Source organism: Guyanagaster necrorhizus (genome assembly GCF_019112545.1).
Source record: "Guyanagaster necrorhizus MCA 3950 unplaced genomic scaffold BT62scaffold_64, whole genome shotgun sequence".
NCBI classification, from domain to species: Eukaryota; Fungi; Basidiomycota; class Agaricomycetes; order Agaricales; family Physalacriaceae; genus Guyanagaster; species Guyanagaster necrorhizus.
The window spans coordinates 114,351-135,922 of NW_025064943.1; the positions used below are offsets into that span (position 1 = coordinate 114,351).

The following is a 21,572-nucleotide window of genomic DNA, read 5'->3' on the forward strand; positions in this document are numbered from 1 at the left end:
CGTGTACTTATTAATGTTAATGTGCCTTGAAAAGAAGCTGTCCGATATCCAAGAAAGGAGATCTACTAACGAATGGCTGTCTCTTCGCTCAGCGTGAAACGGGTCGGCTTCTTGATCCATGCTCATCGCTTCAAGTTGTCCTGATAAATTAATCAGATTCATAGGCTTATCAAAACACACGCCGAAGAACAAACCACTTTTCATTTTCTGCACCATAGGGAAGGATTTCATCTTGCTGCACAAAGAACATGAAGGCTCCGCGTGTACACTGTTGGCTTGGCATTATTCTGCATTCAGAGTTTTACTTTGTATATACCCGTTAATCAACCGTCTGGAGGGAGCCAGAGGAAAGATCCGTAAGGTCTATAACATTAAAGAGGGATTCCACCGTGAAACTTCAACTCTTACCTTCCTCCGTCATACCCCTCCTCCAAACAAGCAAAATTCCGTTGTTTCCTTACTTAACCACCTTTAATCTCACAAATGAACCCTTCATTCCCTCCTCGAACTCATCATCGACGTCGTCAGATCATGGTCGGATGCATGCCGTTCCCCCCGACGTCTAAGATCCCGCGGCCTCCCGCCTCCCGATTCATTTTTTCCATATCATCCGATTTAGTGCGGAAAACAATGCACCACGTTCCAAGAGGTTTCACCCAATATAGGGGCCTTTTCCCTGAAGTTATTAGATGCTGAGGATTTATCACAGTGACAGTAATCGCAAAGTTGGACGTTCCCCCTTGAAGGAGATGCTTCCTCGCCTGATATGCATCAAATCAAAGGCACCGAGGGACTTTGGAATTGGTGATTTACAGGGACGGCCTGAAGCCCCGAGCCGAGCCGGAGCTCTGAGGGTTGACTTGGTGAAGGCTCGGGCCTCAGGCTTCATCATTTGAAAGCCTGAGCTATCGTGCATCAAGTGTCTGATCACATTCTAACGTGTATAACGCGAACGTTCTACTAGAGTCCTGAATTATTTGACCCGAAATATTTCTTCCTCGACAAGAGCAAGCTGCTTGCCGCGACTTGGGAGAGATTCCTGGGTCGCCGGATCTTTTATCCCCGCATCGGTTGCTCGTCTAAAAGGAGCGCATACCCTTAGTTAGAACTCGACCCGAGAATCGTCGCCATCATGTGCGAGAAACCATGGTGTTTCATTTGCTTGGAGATGTTCCCATGCCTACTATCATCATCGGCTTACAGTACGATTTCACGGCAGAAGTCGCTTCACCCAGGCAATCAGAAGTTGCCGGCCGGGTACCTGATGCCGAAAGAGAATTCCGTCGCTGAAGATGAGGGTCGGGGCGAGGACAAGGGACATAGACGAAGCGAAGAAGAAGAGTGGAGACGAGGCAATGATAGTTGAAGAATTGATGACATCAACCTTCTCCCTCCATCCTATGAGGGATGGCACTCGGTGAATTCTCGAATCAAACTTGTAGTAGCGGGTCTCAAGCACGACGAAGAAAATATCCCTGTAGACGCTATAGTGGCATATGAACTGGAACATATTCTTGTCCATGATGAGAAACGGGAGGCCCGTGTGTTGGATATATGCTCCATTGGAGGCGGGGTTATGTTCATATGATGGACGGGCCAAGAGAAATCCATGTCTATTAGGCGGTGGCATATTCATTGCTAGGACAAACGGCTTCATCAAGCGATGTCAACAGTTCAGTTTCAAGTGGGGCTTCGGTTGTTGGAGTTTGAGAAGGATCGTCGACCGGTGACCGAGATTATGTGGTCTGACACGATCATTGTCACCATGAGATGCTCCTCAGCGTCGGAAATAGTCGTGAAAAGTCTCCCAGGCATCACATCTCCAAGCAGCTCTGCGATGTGGTAGCCTGGGTTGACAATGGGAAGTCTTGAACGAACGGGACGACATCAGACCAAGACCAGTTATCAATACAACGTGTTCTACGAACCTGCAATGAACGAACGCCGTGCTCGACACTCGTTCAGACAACGGCACGTCAGAAAAACCCCCGACGACATACTCGTTGGCAAAGAGACATCGTTCTAGTCGCCGCGAACGAAAGCCATTACCGAAGTATCATCTGAATGGACTTGAGAACTAGCACGCAAGAAAAGTCGGATGAAATATAAGCGTACTACCCGGTAGCAGGTTCTCCCATCCACGGTCGACGCGATGACCTCTCCTTAGATCCTGCAGAGTATTAGCACACATTTTAGTGGACCTGCTCGTGAAGCTCCCGTACCTGCTCTGCCGAGAATTAAGAACTTGACAAAACAGAACAGTTTTGTGACCAATAGGAATGCAGTGCGAGGGACTTCTGGTTCCGAAGAACGGCCTAAACGAGGAAAGGAAGACGAAAGATAGACCTGCTTGAGTCATATACGGTCCTTCTCTACAAGGGAAAGAATTCTTGCGCCCAATCTCGAGGTCCCCTCCTTTCAAGGCTTCGGCGCGGACTGGAAGGATATTACTATGACATAATGGACATAGAGATTACTCACGCATACCCCCCGTTGTCGATTTCCTTCGTTCGGTATCTGTACGCTCCGGCTACGGCGGAGCCTCCGCAGTTTCTAAACGCAGGATCTTCGGCGTATGATGTGGGAACGGGGCTCTGCAGTGCCGCCTTTCTTAGGCAGTGACTAAACTAAGAACAAGTAAAGAAGTCAATGTACGCAGCGAAGGGAAAGATGAATCGATGCACAAATACACAACAGGACCGGACGTCTATCCGACGTGACACCAGCCTAGGAAACCTATCTCCGTAGGGCTAAACTAAAACAATGAGAAAAAGAAGCCGCAGATGAAAGCCATTCACGTACCGGAAGCATCCTACATCGTCGAACTCGTCGATGGTCGCGGAGATGACTAATTGATGATAGATTCTCGCGAATTTGGAGCCACAATTCGCTTGTCTGCTTATGCCTGTCGTACAAGAACGCTAATGCAAGCTTGAAGCATCTTTAAAAGGTCGATTCCGGGTGACTGATCCCATGATACTTTATTTGAGCAGCGGCAAGAATGGTAAAACATCAGCCCAAGCTTCGATGGAAGATTACACGACATCCATACTTTATTCCGTATCCATATCTTGCAATTTAGCGGACAATGATAAATCCATCTACTAAGATCCAGTCGACATTAGACATTTCGAAAGGGAAGAAGGAAACAGCTGTATGAAGATTAACCAGTGTCCAAATGATATTCCTTCGCGGCATACCTCTCAGATTATGTCCCGCTGAAGCATTTTTGCGATGCCCGGATTTAGATCTTCGTATTTATCGTGACTCTTGGAATTGCCTCTGGGTGCTAGATTCGAGATTGTGGACGAGAAGATTCACTTTCGTTTTGCACACTGACGCTGCTTTGACCAGGACGAAAATTCGGTCAGTATCGACCGCGTGCAAACCATCACAGACACGTACTCCTTCCTCTTCACAGCTGTCCTCGAGCCCGTTATCGAACTTCTGTTCCATCCCTTGCCATGTCGGGGCTGTGGACCCACCACTACTGCGACCTTCCGCTGATCGTTGAAAACCGTTGCAAGAGAATCGAGCAGTTGAAATAGAGGCAAAATTATCTGGGATATAAGCGTGATGAGATCAAGTTGTACCAGGCCTTGTTGCGATCATAGTCGTAGGAAAGAAGGCAAGCCAATTGGTGATGGCATTGCGAAACAATACATGCAAGCAGACGTGTCACGTCGAATTTCAGTTTGCGTGGCGCGTCAACACTTGCACAGATTCTTTCTTCTCAATTTTACGGATGCACCGTCCGCGTCATAGTTCATGGTAAAATTGGCCGACCAGAACTCTGCGTAATAACGTCGACAGAAAGAAACGTGTTCCCGCAGTCCATATCGTCCATCGTTACGACCCTCCGATGACACAACCAGACTGGAAAGGTCTCCTCAGCATTGTTCCTAGTACTGAAGGACACACATCCATCAACACTGAGCTCGATGAAGGTGGATTACATCTACGATGACCTGCGAGGTCATGGTCTCTTTCTCGGGACCGTCTACGGCAGTTTCATAAGTTCACTATTTCAATTGTCGCAATATGCAATCACCAAATATCGTTCGCAATGCCCGAAGTGCCAAATACGGATGATACTAAGAAAAGCTTATAGGATGTCTTGGGGTCACGGAGATGAGTGTGGCGACGAAGACAAGAACGAGTTGTGGTATTGATGCAGTGGCGGTCGAAACTTTGACGACCGTCCACTTTCCTCATTCTGCCTCCTGAATCCTCCTGCGCTCTGATCTCCGCACAACTTCCTCAAGAACGATGTCGGTGGGACGCGTATAGGGCTTAATGACCGGACCAACGTCTCGGTGAATTCTCGGAGTCGTGCTTTTAGGCACCGGATCTGATGGATTACGGTCTCCACGGACATGATACATGACAAGAAAAGATCTCTGTAGATGCCAAGGCAGTTTTCGGGGAAGATGAGCGTGTTTATGGTAGGAAACAGGGATCCCCGTCCTCGGTTGTTGGCCAACCAACACACCACTAAGAGATATATAGACAGGGATGATATACGAGCCCCCCCCCCCCCCCCCCCAAAAGCGTGACTAGTTGCGCATCGGTATTTAATAAAGGCGAAACATGCCAGACACTCACATTCATCGCGAGGAGGGCTGCTTGATCAAGAGCGGCGTCAATGTCGGTGGCACAGTTTCAAGGGGACCTCCATTACCCAGATTGAAATTTCGAAGGGGTCGATGATGAAGCGATCTTGCACTGACCTCGTTCCCCCCTTGACGACCTAGTGGTTTGGTCCGATATGATCGCTGCCGCTAAGAGGTGCGCCCAGGATTTCACAGCGTAAAAGAGCTTCTCAAGTGTGATCCATCAACGGCGATGCTCTAGATGAGTAGCAGCCTGGGTAACCTGAAAAAGCAAGACAACATTAAAAGAGGAAAGCAGCCAATATGCCGAGGTCTACGAACCTGCCATCAATTAACACTTTGATTATAAAGAATTGCTAGGTGCTCGCTCGGAAGACACCACAGACAGAGGAAAGCCGCATATCCCCTCTTCCGACGTGCGTTTTCACAAGAAGAAACCATCACTTCACTTCGTGTACTCATGCGTATGCTAATTCCACAGTTATGCCTAAACGGAGTTGAGGGCTGGGACGCAAAAAAAGAGGACCAAGATAAGCTCATACCAATCTTTAAAGACGATTACCAAACACTCTTCCTGAATATCTGATGGTTGAAACAAAGATTCGGCTCTGGATCGCGTATATGAGGAAGCGAGAAGGCAGCGCTGCAGAACTATTAGCATAATTTCGGCAACATTTCTCTCGAGGCTCCATACCTAGGTCCAGTGCTCAGCAACATGGTACGCCTTCATGACCAATAGGGATGCAACACATGACGGACTGGTGGTTACGGAGAATAGCCTGAATGAGCAAAGGTGTTGCGAAGCAAGCAAAGGAAGACGGACCATAGACCTACCTAGGGTACGCACAAATTACTGCACCCTTGCGCTGCGTCACATCAGTTCTCAGCTAAGTTCCGGAGTTGCAAGGATATCAACGCGACATGAGTGACACAAATATTACATACGCATACCTCCATGCCTGCCTCGCTTCTCCTTTGGATGTCTGTACGCTCCTGCTGCGGTTTCGGAACGTCGGATCTTCACTTGTGAATCGGAATCGTAAAGTGTGGGGGAAACTCCCTACAGTGCGACCTTTCCTGGGGCCTAATTGTACTAAAAACATGCCGTGCTACAAGGTAAAAAGTCAACGTGCACTGAAAGAATCAACATACGAAACACTGACATGGACCTCCATCGGACGCTATTCTGGCTCAAGTCATAACAAGCTCTCGGAAGATTGTTGCCTAGTCGTTTGTTTTATGCTCTTTGTGTAGATGAGATTTTTCCTCAAAGCCCGGTTTCGTGCAGCTGTTATATCTAAGAAATGGGTAGAATGTAAAAAGATTAACATTTAACTTTGGAGATAAATTATGCGGCAACAATACCTTACATATTTCACAATCTCCGTAACTGCATCTCGCCGCACCGAACACCTTGGTATTGGATTTTTGGCAGGCGAACAAGGAAATAGCTGTAGGAAGATTAGTCAAGGTCAAAATAATATTCATTCTATGGCGTACCCTTAAAAAAAATTTCCAGACGCCTCTTGGATACTGCATGTCATTTTGCTCAATTCTATATTGGTCGCAAGAAGATTTGGTTTCGTTCCGCATAGTGAGGTTGCTTGGGTGGCGCTAAGATGAAAACGAAGTCAGTATCGAGCGCATGCAAACCATGACAGACACGTACTCTTCTTCACAGCATACTGGTATGGGCGACATATTTTCGAACCTTCCATTCCATGCTTTGGTCGCTGAAAATTATTCTATGAATTAAGCAGTCAAAGGGGACGGAGGATCGTTCAGAATAGGCTAGTTGCGGTCATGGTGGCGGGAAAGAAAGAGGGCAAGGGCGACGACGTTGCAAAACAACATATGCAAGCAGACGCGTCACGTCGGGTTGCTACTGACTCTGGGCTCAAACACATGTACGAAGTCAATCTCCGCTTCAATCACTACACATAAGAGCACGTCTGTAGCGTGCCGTTGGATCGTCATCGCCAACAAACATCCCATGATTCCACTAATACTGTGAGTATAACGTATCGGTATTAAGCATGCTCGTCGTTCGGTCTTGCGACGGCGACTCCGAGGCTAGTCGAAAAAGAGTGATCAGGAGTAATAGCATATGGGAAAGCAAAGGATACGAATACGAACAGTCTGAGGATGCAGCACAACACCGTAATCCCCACATCCTTCCGTTTGCGCATGAAGCCTATTCCATCGCCTTACCAGTCCCCGAAGGTAAGGGCTACATAGATTCAATTTTATTGTATATATTCACTATTGAAACAAATATAAGGCTGGGCGCCACTGGGGTCATCATTGTAAGAAAACTTGTAATGACAACAAACGCAAACAGACGCGTCACGTCTGTGGCGTCACGCGTTGCTTTGTCCAGTTGTCCAAATCCGTCTCCTGCTGAGCAAATAACGATAAATCTGATCATCACACTGTGTAATATCTTCTCAGCTTCAATCTTCACGTTTTCTTCCAGGCTTGGCTGTTCCTCCTGATTTTCTTAGATGGGACAAACCACTGATCGGAATCTGGAGAACTATTTGCTGCTACTCGTCGACGAGACTATTATCTTTGACGAAGTGTACACTGAGGGTATCAGGGTATTCTTCGCTTTTTGACATGTGTATCTCCAACTGTATCTCTGGTTCTCGTTGCTTCTTTATGATGTGCCTTTCTCCCCTTCAGCGATGTCACTCACCCTCTGAGTTCAGGTGTCTTACAGGGCGCTCTATGTAATATCCTTTGCTGACCGAGCCTCGTTCGGTATTTCCTTCCTTTAGTGTGGCAAGCGGTGTCCGGTATTCGAGAGTACAGAAGCGACTGCATGCGTGGGTAACCCCACCTTCGATTTTCCAATACCCCTGAAGGTCACCTGTACCAATCCATCCTTTACTCTGGACCTTCTGGAGATCGGAAAACCGCTTTTTGGTCACTTCGGCATTAGTGCAAGCGTGTTTTCAATTCAACTGTGAATCTAAGTCACCGGCGACAGCTTCCATTCTTTACTGTCAATTGATAGAAGATGTGGACCGTTGTATAGTACACGGAAAGATATTACTCCGGTATGAAACCTTAAATTCTTTGATTTGGAAGCTGTTAGTTCATCTCCTATTGCTAGCTCTGCGTGACCTACTCAGTTCGGATCTCTCTGTGGGGACTTCGAGCCTTGATTTCCCCTGTGGAACACTCATGCCCGGTGTCAAATGATCTATTTCGTTTCTTCGACATTATACTCGGATCCATCCACAGCGTATTGCCACTGCTTCTAGTCTCATATGGTATGGCCATCATCTTCATATGGTCCAGTCCTATAGAAATGGATTTCTTGACACTGAAGTATCTTGGGCCTCACGCCAGGGCAGCGTATACAAGGTGGAGAAAAGAGGCAGAAGTGGGAGCAGAATGGTAGACGTCGCGAGTGGATCCTGGGATGTCAATGCTCCCGCACGATGTCGTTATAGTTGCGACCTTGTCCTAGCGCGGTGAATTGGTCATAGTATAATGAATGGGTCTCGTACGTGGTCTTGTGGTCTTTTCTCTGCCCATTCAGGTACAACTCATGGATTCTGTTGTCACAGGTTCCAGCCCATGCTGATAATTAGTTTTTCACCCATCGACACCTTCGATTCAATGTCTCTATATGGACTTCAAGATCTAATTTTATAGAGGGAATTTATTTATATCAAAAGACCGAGTGGCGGGAAGTCTTCATTCTTCAAGTAGCCATCAGTGGAACTTCACCTGTGGTTTAGCGCTACGCTACGCCTTAGCATGAAATGGTATTACCGGAGGCTTCATTTTACCGTAGATGGTATTCTGCTATTCCTCCGTCGACTTCGTTGAATTGCCTCTCATCCAGAACTAGCAGTCACTTGAAGTGTTTTTCTCACCGGTGAATGTGCTTAATGACGAGAGTTGGCATGGAGATTCAGAGCTACCAGACGGATTCCTTACCATCTCATTTGGAGCGCAAAAATTATTAGGAGTGACTCGATTCTGAGGAAGGGAAGGGAAGGCCATTGATTTCCCCGAGAAAACGACAGATGACTTACGTTTTGTTAGGAGAGATTTGACTCCGAGGAAGACCAGGGAAATGGCAAGGTGATATACTGTATTGTCGCACTGGTGATTTCGTCTCACCGATGAACGTTAGCTTGCAGGAGATTCATTGATATTGCTCCACCACTTCGAGGCTGCAGATTTGGCTTAAAACCAAATCATTCTTCACTCAGAAAGGGCCTCCCAAAGACATACGTTGTATCGCGCCCTATCCGTCTGCCTCTTCCAGGTTCCTCTATCGGTATGACCCGCCGTGCTGCTGCCATCTTAGGTGCCTTGGCATCGCAAGTAGTCCTGTTCAACGTCGAACCCGTGACCCTTGACAGTTTGTCTTTGACTTACTCTCAGCGCAAATTTAATTTAATCCATACACCATAGTCGACCGCACTCCTGTTTTGATGCAGGAAGCACCTACAATTATCGACCAACTCATTACTTGGAACCAGCAAGCATGGGATAATTTCCTGAACAATGAATTCTGCGCGCTCGGCTATAACTCCTCTGCATCTGACTTTAATGACAAATACCGAGGTTATGCTGAGGTACGATAACTCTTACCAGCTCTCTTGACATCCAATTGACTGTCGACGTGACATGCAGCAAGACTATCTCTATTTGATTGAATATGTCCGGTTCATCAACTATCGTGGCCTGCAGGAGCCGATAACTCACACCAAGGAAGGTTTGCAAGAATTGGTCGTCAACGTGACTAGGAATGTGGGCTACGTGAACGATAGCTACGACGACCTCACCACTGGCATGAATGTTACTGCAGACGATGTAGCGAGCTTGAGGCCTGCACCGTCAATGTGGGGGTATACAAGTTGGGAGGAATTGTCTGCCATCACGGATGATTCTTTCTCTAATTATGTCAGGGCGATTCCGTGCATTTATGTGAGTGTATTTCTGTACAATAAACACCCTTGAGCTGACAAAGTGAGCAGGGATGGTACAAGATTGCGGAAAAGTTGCAGAACTCAGGACCTGGTTTGCATCGTCAAAATTCGAACGGGAAAGATTGTTGGCTGAACTAAGATCTTTAGGTGTAAATAATACATTTTTCTACAATTACTGGTTCCAACAGAACATCGGCAACAGTTCGGCGGTCAAGATCTCCGGTGAGTGTCAGCTTTATCTTCCCCCTGGTATTCATATTTCTGAGAATCAAGTTTTTTAGAATATCTGGAAACCTTACGTTCACGCTATGAAAGTCCTGCGAACTGGGAGAAATGGAACGCTTCATTTCATCAAGCGTTGGCGTTCGAGTCCGCATTTTTCCAAGCAGGGCTGAGAGAGGAGTGGTACCAGTCTTGAGGAGGGTATAGCTTCGCCATCCCCTTGAGACTATATTTTCCCTTCCCTTCCACCTACATACGCACCACCGTCATTCGTCTCGCGGTCAATCAAGGTGACTCTAGCTTCAACACGCTAGAAATCAACAGAGTATTCTCGTAGTCAGTGTATAACAAGTTTCATATGTAGTAAACAACTTTGATCTTGGCTTCTTCTTTGCGTGTCATCGACATGAGTGTACCGTTTTCTCGATTTCCAGGCGCCCTCAAGCCATTCGGAAGGCTTGGGATCCACAGTCATGTCATGAATTATTTTGAATATGCCAGACGATTGCAATTCGAAACCACACAGCCGTAGGATTTCTGTCACCAGTGAGGTCAAGTCCTTGATGAGATATCAAACAATTCGAGGCACTGTTTTCAAGACAAACAAGGTGTCTCTCGATTCCAAACATGTTAACGAAATCTGTGATTTCCTCCCCTCGACCACCATCCTCTCTGATCTCCAAGTGCTCGCAATTCTAGGACGTTATCTATCGATTTGTACTCTCCTTTTTGAATTCGGGGCTGTGATAACTCTTCTTCTCTGTAGAACGTGACATAGGCCGTCCAGCAAGAGTTCGGGATGGAAAGGTGAGTGGGCGAGCATGTTTTTCTTTACTTCGAGTGCGACATGAAGAATGATGTTTCTAATCCCTACATAATCTCCCTCCGCCTCCCAGGTCGCACGAACAGAATTTCCTCATGACTTGGGAGTTTCCTCTTCCTGTCGATCTCAATTGATGCATTCATCGTGGGACCATCATTTTCTGTGTTGTGTTGTGCACACATAGTTCATTCAGAAAGTCGAGGATACCATGGCTACGGCGCATTAACTTCCGCCCTTCCAGGGCCTGAACGACGTCGGGATGTTTGCAGCGATTGATCGCCTAAGCGTGTTACGACAGCTTTGATGAGTGGCGTGGTGATGATTCATATTCAGCGGGAAAGAATTCACAGGTTGTACGTCGATTTCATTCCGGCAAATATCCCGACAGAGATTGCCAGATCAGCAATGAAATTGGCACGTATATGGAGGTATACGGCGGCACTAGGAAAGTTTTCGACGCGGCATTGGTCCTGAGAGGGATAGTTCATCGTCATTCTCATTTGACATGAAGTGTCAGTGAGGATGTCTTCGTAAACTCAGATCCATCCTTAATGAAAAGGAACTGTATGTTATTTCTATTTTGATTGCAGGCGATACGTTACTGAAAATTGTTTTGGGATAAGAGTGGACAGGCCACCTCTGTACAGTGTTAACTGAATATATCTCTTTCCTCTTTAGCCAGTCTACTCGTATCCGTTGATACGTTTTGCCGGGTACCCATAAGTCCACTCTAAATGAATGGTGGGCCATTCTTCATTAAGTGGGACAACGACTTACATCTACCTTCCTGAGTAGACGACAGTAGTGTCCTCCTCTGTGCGTATTCAGTCTAGTGTGCTGGCACAGGCATATTCTCCGTACTCGTAAGATACGTGTTGCAGAGTTATGGCTAGACTAATCCCAGCCAGCGTGGTGAAAAACACGTATGTACTCTCTCTATTGACAGTCCATATTACAATCACACTATAAGATAGAATCGATTGACTATCGAGCATGGAATCGGAATGAACTTACATGCTGACAGAAAAAAGGGAAACAAACCAAGGAGGGACGAGTCCGAGTTTTGTGCGTGTTCTCAAGTAACGTTAGGTAAGGAAATGAATGGAAGAAGAAAGGACGTACCTTTCTTCCATGGTGACATTTTTTGCCACTCGACGTTGTGTTGCAAGATAAATCCACGACCCCTCCGCCATCACAACCAGCTCGCAAAAGAAGGGCTATTTCGGGTTTGAATTAACGGCGTCCGTTGTAGTAGAAAGAATTTAACTTGGGGATTTCGTTGGGGACACCGGATTATCAAGTAGCAGCAGTGCATTATTAGAAGGGCAAACTGAAGTATGACTTGGCGGGCTTTACTCACACGAATGGGCGCGACGTCGGTGAATCACTGACAGGTATCGCCCTCAAAGGCTATCGTTCTGAATTTTAGAACTATGGGATCCGTTCTTGACGTCCTCTGCGCAAAAGACAAATCCTCGCCTAGCTGGAAGGCGAGGAGCGAACGAGTGGAGATGAGGGTAGAAACCAAGCGCAGAAGTCCATTAGGCACGTATCCGGCCCGGTCTGACTTGGCGGATGCGACTTTACCTCGTGTTCTATTCTCGTCTGACTACTGCGCCCTCTCAGTTCTTCCGTGTTTCAAACCTTCATATGTGCATGGCTATGTGTATCAATCATGCCTGGCTAAATCCCTCAGGTCCCCGTCTTTTTGCTCTTGCCCAGGCCGAGTTTGAATGCCTGTCTTGAAATTCTGTTACCGGTCGTAATTCCCTCAACGTCACTTCGGCGATGGCTTCTATTCTTTATTGTCAGTTGATAGCAGACGGAATGTGGACCTTGGCGAAGTACACGGAAAGATATTACTCCGGTAGGTCAGCTTATATTCTATGAGTTGGAAGCCGTTAGTTCATCTCCCAATACTAGCTCTGCGTGACCTACTCAGTTCGGATCTCTCTGTGGGGACTTCCAGCCTTGATTTTACCCGTGGAACTCCCATGCTCGGTGTCAAATGATCTCCTGCACTCCCTCGACATTATGCACCGCTTTCTCTAGAGCGTACCACCAGCTCCACGACAGTATCTCACATGATAGACCACTGTCTTCATGTGGTCCAGCCCTATTATCTATAGAATTGAATCTCACGTCATTGATATATCTCTGGCCTCGTGCCAAGGCAGGGTATACAGGGTGGAGAAGAGAAGCAGCAGTAAGAACAAGATAACAAGCGGCTCGAGCGGATCCTATTCTCGTATGATGGTTCTATAGTTGTCGTCTTGTCTTCACCCGACGAATCGGTCATAGTCTAATGGGCTGCCTTTCCTCTCCCCATTCAGGTACAACTCATGTATTCCGTTGTCACAAGTTCTGGCACATGCTGATGACGAGTTCTGCATTCATCGACAGCTCCAATCCAACCCTCTCGATGTAGACTTCAGTGTCTGATTTTGTGGAGGGATCTTATTGCTATCGGAAAATGGAGTAACGATAAGTCTTCATTCTTTGAAAAGTCATTGGTGGAGCCTCAATGGCCTTTTGGCACTACGTTTTATGGTGACACTGGTGATCCAGAAGGGTTCGTTTCAACATAGATGATATCCTATTCCTGAATCGACTTCGTTGAATCGCCTCTCAGCCGGAACTAGAACACTCGAAGTATGTTTGGTATGTTTGGTACCGGGGATTATAAGAGTTATCATGGAAATGTATGCTGCCGAATGACTTCCTAATTGTCTCGGTTGGTACGACACCTTGAGGATACTTGTGAAAAGAGATTCGACTCTGAGGAAGGTTCAGGACATTGATTTCCCCGGGACGATGGCAGACGACTTACGTTTTGCTACGAGAGATTCGACTCCGAGGAAGACCGGGACATTGGGAGGGGCGATATACTGTATTGTTGCACTGGCGATTTCGGCTCATGGATGAGAGTGAAATCGCTCAGATTCATTGATATTTCCCCGTTTCTTTGAGGCTGTGGAGTTTCAAGTATCGTGAAGATGCCTTTAAACCAAGCCGTCCTTCACTTAGAAAAAACATCCCAAAGATCGCACACATTGTATCGTGCCCTATCCGTCTGTGTCTGCCAGATTCCTCTATTGAAATGTCCCGCCGCGCCGCTATCATCATACATGCCTTAGAATCCCAGAAAGGCCCATTCAAACTCAAAGCCCCGATGCTTGACGGTTAGTCGTCGACTCATTCTCAGCACAAATTTAATCTAATCCAGACATCATAGCAGATGGCACGCTCATTAAGAAGCGGGATGCACCCACTTTGATCGAAGAACTGATTGCGGAGAACGAGGAAGTGTGGAACAATTTTCTGACCAATGAATTCTGTACGCTCGGTTATAAAACCCCTGCATCCGACTTCGATGACACATACCGAGGTCTGGCAAAGGTAGGATAACTCTTACTGGCTGGCTTGACATCTTACTGACTGTCGACACCAAATGCAGTAAGACTACCTTTATTTGATTGAATATGTCCGCTTCGTCCATTATCGAGACCTGCAGGAGCCATCAGCTCACACTAAGGAGGGTCTGGTCAATTTGCTTGGCAGTGTGTCTGATAATGTGGACTACGTGGAAGGGAACTACGAAACTTGCATCACTCCCACTCCCAATGGTATTGGTATTCCTGAAGAGGAGTTACTGAACGAAAAGCCTTCACCGGCGTTGTTGGGCTATACAAGTTGGGAGCAACTGTCTGGTATCACGGACGATTCTTTCTCGAATTTTGTTAGGGCGATTCCGTGCGTCTATGTGAGTGGCTTTCTGTACGACAAGAACTTTGAGCTAACAAAATGAGGAGGGATGGAACAAGATTGCGGAAAAGTTGCAGAGCGAGGGAGATGGTTTGTACTTTCAAAATTCGAATCGGAAGTTTGTTGGCTGAACCAGTCTCTTCAGGAGAACAAGGTACATTGTTTTACAAATCCTGGTTCCAGGCGAACCTAGACGACAGTTATGCGAGCACGCTTTCCGGTGAGAATCAGCTTTATCTTCCACTGATCTTTAGGACATTTCTGAAAATCAAACCCTTAGAATATCTGGAGGCCAATCATTCAACCTATGATTCACCTGGCAATAAGGACAAATGGAGTGTTGCATTTCATGAAGCTTGTCAATTTGAGACTGCACTCTTCGCAGCAGGGCTTTGAGGATTCAACGTACTGCGGTCCTAAGGGAGGATTGGTACAGCCTCTCCATTCCCATTAGACCTTCATACGTCCCTACCCACCCTTCCTTTTCTTCTAAAGTAACTAACATTCACTGCAGTCATTCAACTGGCAGCCGGCTAGGATGATTCTGGCTTCAACACGCTAGAATATTCTCATAGTCACTTCCATACATAGTAAACAAACTTGATCTTTACCCTTGCTTTACGTGTCATCGACCCGAATGATCTTAAGGGCCAAACCTCAATAGCTATACCATGTAGTGCGAGCCTCTATCTCGGGAAATTGCACTCACGAGTGTTCCCGGTAAATATCTCCATTATCCGTGATGATCTCAGTCCTTATTTCCGCTACCTTCAAACTTCATTTAGATGGTCTCCTGCGGCATCTCTCGTCGCATGGATGGTAGAGATTCCAGACTGGAGTGTTTCTTCTGCATAGAAATCTACGTTGACGTGCCCACCGTGAGCCCATCATTCTCTGCTTTGATGCCGCTTCATCTGCACACGGTTTATCAAATGAGCCGAGGTTCCTATGGCTACGGCGCATTCACCCCGTCTTTCTAGACACTCTGGACATCCGCAGTGTAAGTATGGTAGCAACAGCTTTGATGCGTGGCACAGTGATGGCCATTTGATATCCAGTGGGAGATGCAGAATTGTAAGTGGTGTGAAGAGTTTCATGCCAGCAAATATCTTGATGGAGATTCCCAGATTCTCAATGAGATTGGCATGTATATGGCAGTACCAAGGAAATTTGATGTGGTGTCAGTAAGGTTAGGTCAGACTTCTCTGTAAAAATGGTATGTTATTCTATTTTAGTTGTGAGCAATGTGCCACTTCTTCTGCTGTCTCCATCTCAACTCACAACTCATGAGTCTGTTAACATGCCCTGAACATGTCCATGCATGTAATTTTGTGAAATACAGTGCTACATGCTAAATACAAAAGTACTATTAAGCATGTGAAGCAAAATAGAGCTAGAGTGCAATAAAAGAAAGGCTGGCTGTGATAGGCTTGGGTGATGATTGGTGGAGTACATGACTTAGCTTTGGGATGATACTGAAGGGTCACACTGGACAGGAAGTCTCAGTACTTGACACTGAATGCACTGATGATAGTGCAGAGCTTACACACTAAGAATAGAAATTATGTGGAACTACAGATATGATCTCACACAGGACTTTGAATATGACCTTGTGCAGGAGGGACTTCACATGTGACCTTTGCAAGAGATTTTGCATGTCATTTTGTGAGGGACTGCACAGTACTGATGTATGATGCATAACCATAAGGTGGATTAATTGATGTGCTCTAGGCCAGAAGTGACACATATTGTGAGTAAGACAGAATATCCAGGCACTTGGCTAGAGAACATAATAATTGTGGCTGACTCCAGACATGAGAGATAACACTGGAGGCCTGGAACAGGACCTGGGGGTGGCAGAATGATCCTGAGAAGATAAGAAAGCAAAGAGACCTGTGGCTAGGCTCACTAACAGAGCTAACCAATGTCAGGTTGCATAGAAACAGAGGGTGCAGGCCTGACCCAGAACAGAATATGGGTATCAGACAGTGACATCACAGGAATAACTCATAAGAGACTCTGAAATAGAGTCCTGCATGTTGAAACTACTATATTAGGTTTTTATTAGTAAGTACAGTAGTAGCTTATTTAAATACCACATTGTAAAAGTAGTAGACAAGTTTCCAACCCTCCACAGTTGCAGTGTATTGGGCATGAAGGTCTTGCACTCCAGCTCTAGGTTTGAGTTTGTAACTTTAGAAAAGAGAATAAACCTGATATTGAGATTATTATGAGTGATTTGAGTATTGTGTGAGGCATGAAAGTTTGTGAGGGACTCCAATCCAACTTGATAGAAAGTTTTGAGTTGCACTCTGGCCTGAGAATAAGAGAGCAGTGTCTGAAGAGCTGTTAGATCTGCTCAGCATATGATCAATACATATGATAAACTAGTGCTGTATTGAGTTTGTACAGTCATGCTAGAGTCCACTAATGTGCAATCCTGATTGTATGCATTAAGGCCATTGACAAGTTAGACTCAAGAAAGAAAAGTGGCATAGAATAAACTTTAGCTTGAAGCTAGAGTCCTACAGTAAGAGATATCCTATTTATATACACTTTTCTGAAAGATAAATATAGTTTCTACTAGTTATATATCCTTGTGTTGTGATACCATGATGTCTGGTCATCAAGAGTAAAACAATAGAGTATTGTCTGCAGATAAGGTGTTCACTACATGTTGGAGGACAATGGCACAGGCTGCCTATTGTGGTGAAGTAATCATCCCATGCTCATCAATAAGTGCCTATGATAAGATAGGCACCCTGATAAAATGAGATAAAAGATAAGATAAACAGAAAAATTATAACATTACTCTCTCATTAAGACTATCATCTTGATGGCTCAATTAAGGAAGGGGGCATTGGAAGACAGAGGAGTTAGGTGATCAAAGTCAAGGAGATCATTGAGAGATTGTGAAGCACTGCCACTTGCAGTCCCCCCATAGCTTTTTATATCATCATTGCTAATTGGTTCATTAGCATCTGATGTTGAGATAATATCACTGGAGGGTGCAGTGATAGCAGTAATTCCAAGTCCTGATGATGGTATAACTATAGAGGCAGAGGGAGAGATAACAGTACAGGGATTTGGAGGAGAGGATGATGGGGCAGAGAGGGTGGAGCACTGAGATTCACTTTGAGTGGGTTAAGCATTATCCTTCTTGATGGCATTCTGCAGTGCAGAAAGTTTATAATCATAAATAGCCACATTGGTATTTATATTATGCTTGCTAATCCACTAATTCAATTTCAGGCCATACTCCTTCCATTTGACAAGGTACTTGACTCTTGAGCTGGGGCTGACACTGCAATGACCTCATGTTTTTCAGATACAATAATTGAGAATTTGCTTGATCTCATAATGTTCTTCTTTGATGAGGTTGGGCACAGGAGGAGATGAGACTTCCTGATTGGAGAAGGCAGGCAGTGTGTACAGAGAGAGAAGGGATTTATTGAATATCAGATAAATCCTCTATGTTGTTGGTAGCATCAGTCAGTAGGTGGACATACTAATCTTCTTTGTGATGGGAAAAGGTCTGATGCATTTGTTAGCCAACTTTTTCTTTGGATGAGAGAGATGGAGATTGGTAGTGTCCAACCAAACACAATCACTAATATTATATTCAATGGCAGAGTGGTGAGACTTGTAATACTGGTGTTTCATAGCAGTGGTAGCCTTCTCAAGAGTGGACTCAGTTTCCTCATAGACCTTGGTCATATGGTCTATGAATATCATTGAGGCAGGGATTGTGGTTGATCTGTGGGAGGTATTGGCAATATGGGGGTGTCATCTATGATTGATGAAGAATAGAGTCTTGCCTGTAGTGGAGTGTACATGGTTGTTATGTTGAAAGGCCATGAGTGGAAGCCAGTTGGCCCAGTTGTCCTGCCAATAATTAATGAACATCTGGAGGTACTTCTCAACCTCCTGATTTACTCACTCTATCTGTCCATGTATTTGCAGATGATACATAGTTGAGATATTGCTTTGAATCTAAAGAAGGTGATACAAGTCTGTCATGAACTTGGAAACAAACTGTGGGCCTCAATCTGAAATTATCACTTGTGGTATGCTATATTTAGTATATACCTCATCTCATAGAATCTTTGCCCAGCCTTACAATGATAGTTCCATTGAGCATATGACAGGAATGATAGCCTTCAAGAAGTAGTCAACTATAATAATAATTGCATCATAGCCTTAGCACTCCAGCAATCCAGTGACTATGTCTATGAAGATATGTGTCCATACTGTGCTTGGTATCTCATTTGGATATAATGAGGCTGCTCTCACTTGAGTGCTCAACTTGATGCATGGATAAGTTTCACAGGCCTTTACATACTTCTCTATGTCTACTCTCAAATTTGGCCACCAGTATTTCCACAGTATCAGTTCTACTGTTTTTGCAATCTCAGGGTGCCCTACAGTGATGTGGTCATGTGATCAGGCTATAATTTCTCCCTGAAGGGCATAATCCCTCAGCTGTTAGACCCAAGTGTCATGTGAACCTAAACATGTGATAAACAGATATCCCTTCGCACTTCAAGGGATCACCTGAGTCCACTAGTTTGTGTCTTTGGTCGATGTGTCACAAGGCCACAGTATGGCTTGAGAGTAGAATGGTATAGTTATAAACTTTAGCTCGAAGCTGAGGTAAACCAGTGAGAGCTTGTGGTCTTAAATACTGTATAGGCTGTCCTAATAATACTCCTACTAATTGTGATCGTCTGTGTCCATGGTGCCCATTATCCTTGAGCATCATTACCATACATAAAAGGGTGCTTGTGCATCATCGAGCACTGTTGTCTGGGCTGGTTTGATGGACAGCTTGTTGTGATGACCAAGCTTCCCCACAGCCTTGTGCATCCTGACTAAGCATAAATAAGGGTATGGTCATGAAAGAAGTGGAGAAAATTGTAACATCAGCACATAGATTTGTCCATCATAGAAGATGAGATCTCCCTCCCTTGTCATTTCTTGGTTGTGATTGGCTGAGAGAGCTACCTTTTGGTCCTATAGTTCAGTTTGCCATATTACACTTTTGATGTGTTCATGAGTCTCCTTCTCCATTGGCATAAGCATTGCTCTGAAGTGCTCAGCCTTGAGCATGACTATCTCATCATTGTCATCTCTACTCTGATCATGATCTACTCATTGACTAAGCAGGTCTGCCTTCTTGTTGGCCATTCCTGCCTTGTGCTGGAGCAGGAAATCATATTCAATCAGCTTAGTGATCTATCAGGCTTGTCATCAATTTAACTTCTGTGGGAGTTAGAAGTATTGAAGGTTTTGATAGTTGGTTTAGATCTTGAACCTCTGTGTTGCACTAATCAAATAATGTCTCTATTTGGCCAAGATAAGCATGATCATGAGGAGCTCTTTGTCATAGATCTTGTAGTTTCTTTTTGTGGTTGTAAGAGCCTTGGATAGGAATGCAACCAGCCACCACTTCTTCTCCTGTTTCTGAGAGAGTATGGCTCTGATAGCTCTATCACTTGAATCAGCCTCCACTCAGAATTTCTCTTCTCTTGTTGGTACTACTAGCACCACATTCTCCACCAGCAGCCTCTTCAGTCATTAGAATGTCTTCTCCTGTGGCATTCCCCACATCCATAGGGCATTCTCCATCAGTTGAGTCATGGGTTGGACAATCCAGCTATAATATTTGATGAATCATCAGTAGAAGTTCATGAACTCCAGGAATGACTAGAGTTTCTTCTTTTTCATGAGAGTTGGCCATTCCATTATGTTCTGCACTTTGATCAGGTTCATGTGAATACTCCTCTCACTGATGATGATCTCCAGGTACTCTGTTTCCAGCACTTCAAACTTGCACTTCTCTACTTTAAAGAATAATTTGTGCTTTCTCATTAATGCAAAGACTTATTGGATGAGTCAATGGTGTTTGTTCTGATCATCAGACATGATCAAAATGTCATTGAAATAAATCATAACCTTTCCAGTGATGATGAAATCCTTAAAGATGTTGTTTATCATCCACTGTGTTATGATTTTCTCTTATCTTATTATTTTTCACTTTTTATCTTATCAAGAGCATCTATCTTATCCTGAGTGCTTACTGAGAGTGTGGGGAAGATCATGTAATCACAACAGACAGGCAGTGCCATTGTACTCAGTTGCCTCATTCATGAACAATTCCCCATTGTCTATTCTCTGATGACCAGACAGAATAAGCAGCATAGTGCAGGACAGTACAAAAAGGCAGTAGTTATATTTATCATAATCTGGACAGTATATAAGTAGGATAACTCTCACTGTAGTAGTTCAGCTTCAAGCTATAAGTTTATTCCACACTATCTTCTCTTGAGTCTAGCTTGTCTTCAGCCTTGAAGCACTTTGCCTGATATAACACATTAAGTTGACTCTAGCATGACTGTACAAACATGATACAGTGCTAGTTTATCACATGTACAGGTCATGTGCCAGTTAGGTCTAACACACTGAAAGGTCACAGGCAAATTAATGAGCCTGAAAAACATTACCATTGGTTCAAACAGTCTCCTGTTGGTTTAGAAAGCTGCTTTCCACTCATCTCCTTCCTTGATCTGGATATTATTGTATCTCCACCTCATGTTGAGTTTGGTATAGTACTAGACTCCATGCAGTTTGTCTATCAGTTTGGAGATAAGCAGTCAGGAACAGTGATTCTTGATCATCATCTCATTCAGCTTTTGGTAGTCCTGAACCAGTCATAGCTTCTCATCCTTCTTTTTAATGAAAAAGAAGGGCAGCACCATTGTGTTAGGCTCAAGCATCACGTGAACAGATACACATGATAAACAGGTGTTCCTTCGCACTTCGAGGAATCACCTGAGTTCACTTGGTATGTATCCGTCTGATGTGACCCAAGGTCAAAAGAAGACTCGAGATAGAATGGCATGTATAAACTTTAGCTCGAAGCTGGGGTTTTACCAGCAAGAGCATCAGTCTTAAATACTATACAGATGGTCCTAATTATATCACTACTTATTATGTCTGTCTGTGTCCATGGTACTCGTTGTCCTTGAGCACCAAGACTGTACATAAAAGGGGGATTGTGTTGTTGCTAGGCTTGGTGGTCATGATGACTTGGGAGTCACTAGTTGTGCTGACTAAGCTTTCCCACAGTCTTGTGCCCTTCTGACTAAGCGTAAATAGGGGTGAAAGGCGAATGTCAATGGAAAAATAAGGAAA

General features: G+C 45.0%; 6 protein-coding genes across 6 annotated transcripts in view; 3 read left to right on the plus strand and 3 right to left on the minus strand.

Moving 5' to 3' along the window:
- Window positions 1-524: 524 nt before the first annotated feature.
- On the minus strand, window positions 525-3,129 carry BT62DRAFT_924534 (uncharacterized protein; the record flags this gene model as incomplete). Its single annotated transcript, XM_043184623.1, has 9 exons — window positions 525-761; window positions 1,262-1,638; window positions 1,725-1,867; window positions 1,929-2,022; window positions 2,223-2,315; window positions 2,347-2,450; window positions 2,482-2,622; window positions 2,803-2,921; window positions 3,088-3,129. The coding sequence occupies 9 exons, from the start codon at window positions 3,127-3,129 to the stop codon at window positions 525-527; spliced, it is 1,350 nt and encodes a 449-aa protein (XP_043033208.1).
- A 1,645-nt stretch (window positions 3,130-4,774) lies between these two features.
- BT62DRAFT_692920 (uncharacterized protein) lies at window positions 4,775-5,910 on the minus strand. Its single transcript, XM_043181895.1, has 7 exons — window positions 5,777-5,910; window positions 5,555-5,722; window positions 5,448-5,500; window positions 5,362-5,371; window positions 5,156-5,256; window positions 4,935-5,100; window positions 4,775-4,875 (listed from the first exon to the last, which is right to left on the minus strand). The coding sequence occupies exons 1-6, from the start codon at window positions 5,786-5,788 to the stop codon at window positions 4,941-4,943; spliced, it is 504 nt and encodes a 167-aa protein (XP_043033209.1). The 5' UTR covers window positions 5,789-5,910; the 3' UTR covers window positions 4,775-4,875; window positions 4,935-4,940.
- A 2,537-nt stretch (window positions 5,911-8,447) lies between these two features.
- On the plus strand, window positions 8,448-10,188 carry BT62DRAFT_938695 (heme oxygenase-like protein). The gene is made up of 7 exons (XM_043187590.1): window positions 8,448-8,714; window positions 8,767-8,997; window positions 9,051-9,214; window positions 9,273-9,566; window positions 9,617-9,659; window positions 9,716-9,790; window positions 9,850-10,188. The coding sequence occupies exons 2-7, from the start codon at window positions 8,916-8,918 to the stop codon at window positions 9,984-9,986; spliced, it is 795 nt and encodes a 264-aa protein (XP_043033210.1). The 5' UTR covers window positions 8,448-8,714; window positions 8,767-8,915; the 3' UTR covers window positions 9,987-10,188.
- Window positions 10,189-11,181: 993 nt separating this feature from the next.
- BT62DRAFT_693207 (uncharacterized protein) lies at window positions 11,182-11,926 on the minus strand. The gene is made up of 5 exons (XM_043181896.1): window positions 11,736-11,926; window positions 11,628-11,687; window positions 11,475-11,576; window positions 11,391-11,427; window positions 11,182-11,343 (listed from the first exon to the last, which is right to left on the minus strand). Exons 1-5 carry the CDS (start codon window positions 11,804-11,806, stop codon window positions 11,263-11,265), a joined length of 351 nt encoding a protein of 116 aa, XP_043033211.1. The 5' UTR covers window positions 11,807-11,926; the 3' UTR covers window positions 11,182-11,262.
- Window positions 11,927-13,713: 1,787 nt separating this feature from the next.
- BT62DRAFT_1013596 (uncharacterized protein) lies at window positions 13,714-14,774 on the plus strand (the record flags this gene model as incomplete). Its single annotated transcript, XM_043178083.1, has 6 exons — window positions 13,714-13,795; window positions 13,849-14,001; window positions 14,075-14,376; window positions 14,426-14,468; window positions 14,524-14,598; window positions 14,659-14,774. The coding sequence occupies 6 exons, from the start codon at window positions 13,714-13,716 to the stop codon at window positions 14,772-14,774; spliced, it is 771 nt and encodes a 256-aa protein (XP_043033212.1).
- A 5,502-nt stretch (window positions 14,775-20,276) lies between these two features.
- The window catches only part of BT62DRAFT_912693 (uncharacterized protein), a gene marked incomplete at both ends in the record, with an annotated part of 5,898 nt that continues 4,602 nt past the window's right edge, over window positions 20,277-21,572 (plus strand). The window contains 2 exons of the mRNA XM_043183867.1: window positions 20,277-20,380; window positions 20,830-21,087. Coding sequence (XP_043033213.1) covers window positions 20,277-20,380; window positions 20,830-21,087 — 362 coding nt within the window. The remainder of the gene's footprint in view (window positions 20,381-20,829; window positions 21,088-21,572) is intronic.

What these genes read in the sequence shown, in the direction of transcription:
- BT62DRAFT_693207 (XM_043181896.1), bottom strand. Translation starts at nt 11,806, where the DNA reads ATGGCGGAGGGGTCGTGGATTTATCTTGCAACACAACGTCGAGTGGCA. An exon ending in AATGTCACCATGGAAGAAAG is followed by an intron (nt 11,688 to 11,735) that starts GTACGTCCTTTC and finishes ACGTTACTTGAG; the next exon opens with AACACGCACAAAACTCGGAC. An exon ending in CTGCAACACGTATCTTACGA is followed by an intron (nt 11,428 to 11,474) that starts GTACGGAGAATA and finishes GAATACGCACAG; the next exon opens with AGGAGGACACTACTGTCGTC.
- BT62DRAFT_938695 (XM_043187590.1), top strand. Translation starts at nt 8,916, where the DNA reads ATGACCCGCCGTGCTGCTGCCATCTTAGGTGCCTTGGCATCGCAAGTA. An exon ending in CGAACCCGTGACCCTTGACA is followed by an intron (nt 8,998 to 9,050) that starts GTTTGTCTTTGA and finishes CATACACCATAG; the next exon opens with TCGACCGCACTCCTGTTTTG. An exon ending in AATACCGAGGTTATGCTGAG is followed by an intron (nt 9,215 to 9,272) that starts GTACGATAACTC and finishes CGTGACATGCAG; the next exon opens with CAAGACTATCTCTATTTGAT.
- BT62DRAFT_692920 (XM_043181895.1), bottom strand. An exon ending in AGGCATGGAGGTATGCGTAT is followed by an intron (nt 5,501 to 5,554) that starts GTAATATTTGTG and finishes TCCGGAACTTAG; the next exon opens with CTGAGAACTGATGTGACGCA. An exon ending in GTAATCGTCTTTAAAGATTG is followed by an intron (nt 5,101 to 5,155) that starts GTATGAGCTTAT and finishes AACTCCGTTTAG; the next exon opens with GCATAACTGTGGAATTAGCA.